Here is a 7500-nt window from a genome sequence, read left to right as displayed (position 1 = left end):
AACATTTGCCGGAAGATTTAACATAGTTACTCCCCTAACTCCATTCAGCGTGTAGTGATTTCCCAATGACCCCCAACTAGCTTAACTTGGGTAATCTTAAATGCAGCTGCCATGTCAAAACAGAGAAACCCGTTAGACTGGTTAAGAGTACAATCTATACATAACTTGGGTAAAGGGGTTGATTGCAACTTCTGCCTGGACTTGTCATCACTGAAACGACAAACAATGCTGTACCGAAACAAGACGAGCCATCATTAGATGCTCCTAACAATATCTTCCCTTTTACTTCGATATGAGTTACTTGAAATAATTTTACCGGAAACTTGGTACAATAAGTTTTGAGCGTAACGAGGTGTCAACATCAGTATACCACCAATTTGCACAAGAAGAACCCAGGCTGCTGTAAGTACTAAAATAGAGAGTTTTGAAGCAAGCAACCGTGGACAAAAAATAAAATAAAATAAATAAAAAAAATGTACAATTAAAAATTTATAAATTGAACTATGTAAACTACATTAACTATCTTACTCAATATCATACAATAAAAGCTGCTTTCCATGAATGCCGTGTTTAGAATAATGGCTTACATAACCTCTTTAATCAGTCGTTTGAATTGATTGAGGAACTCTGCTTTCCTTAGCTCTAATGGCAAACTGTTCCACAAAACTGCGCCACTAAATAGCTAAAGCTGCTTTTTGTAGTAGTTTGTGCGCGGTTGCAGAACATTTACCTCATTCACAGAATCGCGCAAACAATAACCAGAATCGCGATGGACAATTTTCGAGAAGAGATACTCGGGTGCTAGTCCCTGTAGGGACTTAAATACCATTGTTGCGCTTTTAATGTGCATGTGAGAGACGAGGAAGTTCCATCCTAAGAGTTCAAATAAATTGTTGACATGAGCGTCGTATTTAGCAGGGTCGTAACGAGGTGTATGGGATCAAGGATCAAAGGCCTGAAAAGGGATCAGGGATCACTGCTCTGGGATCTGGAATCACAACTCGTGGGATCGGGATCAGCAGTATTTTTCATGGAATCAGGGATCAGGGATCAAATATTTGCAGGTTCAGGGATCAAAATTCTCATCATTTTTAGGATCGGGGATCAAAATTTTGGGTAAAAATATCGGATCAGTTACGAAAATATATATCTCGTCACGACCCTGTAGATAGAGTAGGTCAAGACACGGGCTGCTCTGTTTTGCAGTTTTTGCAGTTTGTCCTGCAAAGTCCACAGTTTCCCCAAACAATATTGCAGTAGTTGAAATGAGGTTGTACTAGGGCCTGATAAATAAAATGTAAGGTCCCATAGGGTACAAGATGCCTGTTTTCACTCACGTGATCAGTAACCTTGTTTTTCCTCCGAAACAAAAGAAAACGTTTGAGTGATAACAGAGCTCAATTCCCGGAGACGTCACATGAAAACACTCTACAGCCGCGAGACGCCAAAAATATTGAGAGGAATGCGTGACAAACTAAATGTCACGGTAGGGGATCACGCGTGTCGAATGACGCCCGAGTTGGTGCGGAGTGGATGAAGATGAAGGACCCCATGAAGATCTGAACGAGCATGAAATGAGTGAGGAGCTAGCGACTCTGATAAAGGCCAGCAAGAATTTGATAAATGTAGTGACGAAGTCAGTGCAGATGACAACAATTCCCAGGCCAGCAAGATGAATTAGGGACACCGACGAATTGTCTCTTTGGTGCAACGTCGCGATATGGAAGGGCAGTGCCCGGAGAGGGGGGGGGGGGGGGAGACTCCCATATAAAAGGGGAGGGATGCTCATCGTCTCGCTTAGGGCTGTAAATTTCAGATTTTGGTCTCACTTAAGGTGTTTTGGGCAAAACGCAATCATATGTAGCCGTAAAAATATCCTTAGGGTTGCGCGCAAAGAAATATAAAAATGTATATATTTTTTTATATTTCTTCAGGCAGGTGAAAGTATTAGATGATAATGTTTTTGCCATCATTAAAAGTCGCTGTATTTTTTTATTTTTCTGTGTTATGGATAATAAAGTAAAGGAAAGTGGTGCATTTATGTAGCGCCCTTATCACAACGTCTGAAAGGCGCTTTGCAATGATCAATTTACTCCCATGGTCCCTTTTAGGGGTAAGAAAACGCCTGGGCCACGCCCACATTGGTCTCCTTTAAGGGTTTAATGTAAAAGAGTATCCCTCGCCTTTTTATATGGGAGCCCCACCCCCCCCCCCCTTTCCGGAGGCGGTGAGGTTCAATATTCGACTCCTGTTTTAAGTACGTATCTTTTTATTACCTTATTTAACCTTTGAGCAAGTTCCTGCTTCCTCAATGCAATCGCATGTTTTAGACCAAGATTAAACATTCCATTCGAATCTCCAAACTGTCAGGTCATAACTGAGTATTGCAAAGTCTTTAAACAATTTTCTCCGCGGCTGTAGAGGTTATTGGTGTTGTATCAGTTCAAACCTCTTCTTTTATTTTTGTAGTTTAGACTAGTTGTCAGTCAGTGTACAAATTGCACTCGAAATCATGCGATTTCGTATACCAATTGGAGAGGTGTGAAAGAGTGTGATGGGGAGTAGTCAGTACGATAACAACTCAACCGTCAACTGAAAACACTCAAATTTCAGCGTTATACTATGAGTATGTCTGCCATGTGTAACCACACCTTTGAGGTTTAATTTGAAAAGAGAGTGAGATGACCTTACCATTGTTTGTCTTGGAAGCGATGTAATCCACTGTGGCTTTGATATGAGACAAAGTCTCGCTGTCGATTGGTGATGCACCACAATGGTTGTTTATCACAAGGCCTTGTCCTTCGGTCAAATTGATTGGTGTTTGATTGCTGCGAGAAAACGAGGTGGCAATCATGATAATGATCGTGGCGTAGCTCGTAGAAAGAAACATTTTCAGTTATTTGCACTGAGACAATGAATGACAACAGTTCTAGCTTGTCAATGAGTATTTATAGCTGATTCGGAGTGAAAACTTAACACTTGCACGTCATCTGACGTAAAGGAGCTATAGGATTATCAACTGTGGACGTCAAATCCAAAGTGCACAGTTAATCTATTGTGTTTAAGCCTTGTTTACGTTGGCCAGACATCACCCGCGCTAAAAACACGCGTAAAAGAACAAGCAAAGGCCATAGTAACATTAGATGAAAATTATTTGTTGGCCAAACACCATATGCTCCACAGTCATGAAATACTACGATTCTCAGATGAGTATGACACTGGGGAAGTTTGGTGACAATGTTTCAGCGTTAAAGTTACCATGTTGTCAAGGACAACTTCCTTCGGAGTGAAAACTTAACACCTCCCACACGTCATCTGACGTAAAAGAGCTATAGGATTACCAACTGTAGACGTCAACTCCAAAGTGCACAGTTAATCTATTGTGTTTAAGCCTTGTTTACGTTGGCCAGACATCACCCGCGCTAAAAACACGCGTGAAAGAACACGCAAAGGCCATAGCAACATTAAATGAAAATTCTTTGTTGGCCAAACACCATATGCTCCACAGTCATGAAATACTACGATTCTCAGTTGAGTATGACACTAGGGAAGTTTGGTGACAATGTTCGGCGTTAAAGTTACCATGTTGTCAAGGGCAACTTCCTTCGTTTCCAAGAGTAACTTTTAGGGCTTTGACGTCACGAGCGATGAGCCCGCCAAAATCTACAAATTGCAACGGTTAAATTCAAACTGGCGACTGTTACCAGTTAAATGACGTCAAACCCCGAAAAGTTACCCTTGGAAACGAAGCAAGTTGCCCTTGACAACAACAAGCCAAAAACCTTGTCCCCAAACTTCCCTTGTCATGCTCAAATGAGAATCGTAGTAGATTTGGAGAATGTGGAAATTGTTGACAGGTCACCGACGTGGCAAGAAAGACTAATTCTTGAAGCGTAGCACTCCGTGCGAGATGAGAACTCCATAAACGAACACATAGCGCTGCCTAGCGTATACAAAAACATTAACAACTTCTAGCGTCATTAATAATACTCTCGGGACCTTAAGGAATTCTTTCGAGATATTTAATATTACTATACAGGACGCCGTTAAACATTTGCATTTTTTATCCTTTGCTGAAGAAGGCAACTGTTGAAGCCGAAACGTCCGAGACGATAACAATTTTTAGCCAGTGTAAACTTTTTAATTCCTCTTTTACCAAATTTTTAAAGGCTCCTTAGCTGAGAGCTTCCTCATGGTATTATGTATGCATGCGCCATGTGTTTTTCTGTGGTATAGTCCCATGCGCGGACTCGATCGCGGAGTTTTGCGCATTGAGAATACATTGATTTTTCTATGGCAGAGATCAGATCATCAACTAGATTTCAGGGAATAATATGAAGAGAGATTTTTAGTAAATGAACTTAACGGGATTTTGTTATCAAAATTCTCACCTCAAGCAATATATTACTATTGAGGTTCAAAGAGAGCATTTTACTTTGTGTTAAATCTGTGCGCATCAAAGGCAAAATATAACCAATCGTTCACAGTGAAGAGCCAACAATATTGTATTTTGGGATACTATATTTAAACCTTCACAGGAAACATACAAAACATTAACGTTTAATAAACTGAATAGATTATTTGAGATGGAGCGAATGAATGATTGACTGCCATCGGACTGCCTCAGATACCTCATTGCATGCTACGTCATCCAATGCAAGGACCAGGGGAACCATCTTCGTGAGCGTGTTTTTTTTTGCAGGTTTCCACAATGTTTTGATATCTTCACGTCGAAACTTCAGACTTTGTATCTTGAAGCCTTTTTCTGTTTTTTTTGGTTAGAGCATCCGACTAGATCACGGAGGGTCGTGGGTTCAAATCCCATCTGGGACTCGGATATTTTTCCGAGTCTACATTTCTCCTTACATTCAATATCATTGTTGTTGTTTCATCGTTAACACACTCACTTTGGAGGTTGGTTGGCTGCATCTTGATATGCATTAATGTGACAGCGCGATGCTGTTAGTGAGTTTCAAATGTGCTAGTCAATACTTGGCTGTGTAGCCGCGTGATGCGGTTCCAGTTGACCCTTGCTTACCATGGAGTCTCCAGTAGCTCAGTGGTTAGAGCATCCGACTAGATCACGGAGGGTCGTGGGTTCAAATCCCATCTGGGACTCGGATATTTTTCCGAGTCTACATTTCTCCTTACATTCAATATCAATGTTTAATAAGCTTGGTTAACGAGAGTTTTAGAGTAAAAATCTCAACTACCTTTGAATTTTTTGGCGTTTGTTGAGATAAGTCCTTCTAAAGAGTACATATGCAATGCATAGTAGCAACAATTATTCCATAAGCGCGCGTTGGATATGAGATGGTAAATAGCCAACGAGGCGCGTACCGCCGAGTTGGCTATAACCAGTCTCATATCCAACAAGCGCAAATGGAATAATTGTTTTATTAAATTCCTTCAACTCCAAAAATTTGGAAGTACGAAATACGAGCGGACAAAGCGAGCAAATCCGAGCGAAATCGAAAAAAACTTGATGAGAACTGATGCGATGTTGTGTAATACCTTGTTGTCAGACAGACGCAGGCTCATCACAAAAACATTTCTTGCCTTTTCGCGTACTTCTAAACGTCGGAATTGATCCAAACTTTCCACAAAAAAAGATTTTTTCTCCTTTTTACGTGGGATGCCGAAGGCATACCACGTCTTAAAACCGGGCTGGATTCTTTTTTTTGTTAGTAGTCACAAATGTGCACACCCCACGGATATTGAATTAAGTTCCGATCGGATGCATCCTACTGTAAACCTTGTAGTGCTATACTTCTTCCCTACGGCGATTAGAACCCCCTCAGTTGACCCATATCCGAAGAGCACTTAGAGCGCGTTAGACCGCTCTGCCACTGTAGCAAAGTTCTTCCTTTCCTGCCGCGCTGATCGATACAGTATCAAACGTCACATCTGAAAGTATTTGATAAAGTGAACAGCTGTTTTTTTCTTTGACAATGGCAAGCTTCAAAGGTAAAGAAAAGTTTAAGTTATTTATAGAGTTTGCTTCGTTCGTGCGCGTTCCACTGTAAACACTCCAATCGACCTGTTTCTTGGGAACCAGTTTGTTCAGTCGTTCTAGCGTAGAAAGAAGACAAGAAAAAGTTTTCAGTGGCCAAATAAAATAAAAAATGAAATCAAGTTTTAAAAAAATAGCTATTCTCTTTACGGGGACTACGCAGCGGTCTCCCATCCAAGTACTAACTTCAGTCGAAGGGGCTTAACTTTATTTTAAGCTCAGGACGCTCTCTGGCCAGAGCGGGTTTTCAAAAGCAGTAACTCTAGAAAGTCTTCAAATCAACACACTTCGACGATGATATAGACTCCTTCAGAAGAATGCGAGGGATTGTCATGCAAGTTTTCCTTCAAATTGTTTCGTTTTCTTTGCAAACTGACAAACTGACGGGTCTGGCCGGCCAGTTCTGACAAAAGCAAAACGCACTTAGACTAGCATCAACGATTATGATCTTTGTTTTGAATTCGTACACATCATCTTGCCGAACTTTATAACACTTGAAAGAAAAAAACACAAACTAACATGTTTACAACACTTGAAAGAAAGAAAAAAAAAACTAGCAAACGAACACTTGGTGTTTTTCAGTCATTTTTTCACAGATGTATCCTTTGTTTCGTGAGCTGCACGCAAGGTAACTTGACAGGCGGCCGCTAAAATCGATGTCGCTTTCGATTTTAGGATTTTACTTGTACAACGAAAAGTACCGTAGGAGAATTGAACGTTGTAAAAATCTCTCAAGATGTTTTTCTCTGAAGGTAAGTTTTCATATGTGCGGCACAAATTTTATGATGTTTGCATGTCGCAAATTTTGTTGTTGGTCGCAAATTTTTGTATTGTCGATCGACATGGTACATTTTGACGCCTGAGAAACGAAAACGGCTCAGTTGACAGTTGCGGAAAAACAAACACGGTGTCAAATTACTGTATTACCACATGTACGTTGAATTTGTTTCGAAATAATATAGAACACTGGTCTTAACCAAACGTTTCCTTAGATCAGCGAATTTTGGTTGCTTCCCAGATCGCCTTTGTAAATCTTTACCGGATTCGCCTAAAAACATTGTAAATCCCAGTTAACTATCGGAATGACTTACAAAATTTGTCAAACCTTTTAGAAAACTAAATAAGTGGGCGACAGACCACGGCAAAAAAACCAAAAAAAAAACACATGTACGCAATGCGTCCGTAATTTGTTAAATATCCCGCATCTCCTTTATTGTACGCCCAAATGTCCCTAATCCGTGGAATTTTTTACTCAAACATTCCTTATCATGAGAACCCTAATTGGACTTCGTTGTTTGCATTTGCAACCCGGGGTACAACTCCGTACCGTAGTTCTGGACTCCTTTTTAGTGAGTCGAAGCCGAGCCCTCAGCTGTAAATAGTATGGGCACGATGAAAGCGTACTAAATTAAATGACCCGGCCACAAAGTCCCGTACTTGAAACGGGGAGCTTAATTTTCTGTCTGTACGTAGTCTGGTATGGCAAT

General features: G+C 40.6%; 1 protein-coding gene and 1 non-coding gene across 2 annotated transcripts in view; one reads left to right on the top strand and one right to left on the bottom strand.

The window, feature by feature from the left end:
- LOC138026200 (uncharacterized) overlaps positions 1-2940 on the bottom strand; it is a 19694-nt gene extending 16754 nt beyond the window's left edge. Inside the window, exon 1 of the mRNA XM_068873432.1 lies at positions 2692-2940. Within this exon, the coding sequence (XP_068729533.1) occupies positions 2692-2890 (199 nt within the window). The 5' untranslated portion in view covers positions 2891-2940. The remainder of the gene's footprint in view (positions 1-2691) is intronic.
- Positions 2941-5044: 2104 nt separating this feature from the next.
- Trnas-aga (transfer RNA serine (anticodon AGA)) lies at positions 5045-5118 on the top strand. The gene has a single exon. It is a non-coding gene; the product is annotated as a tRNA-Ser (tRNA).
- Positions 5119-7500: the final 2382 nt, after the last annotated feature.

The sequence above is a fragment of the Montipora capricornis genome, chromosome 12 (genome assembly GCF_036669925.1).
Source record: "Montipora capricornis isolate CH-2021 chromosome 12, ASM3666992v2, whole genome shotgun sequence".
Classification (NCBI taxonomy): domain Eukaryota; kingdom Metazoa; phylum Cnidaria; class Anthozoa; order Scleractinia; family Acroporidae; genus Montipora; species Montipora capricornis.
The sequence above is the reverse complement of the archived record's forward strand: the minus strand, read 5'-3'. Positions and strand labels throughout refer to the sequence as shown.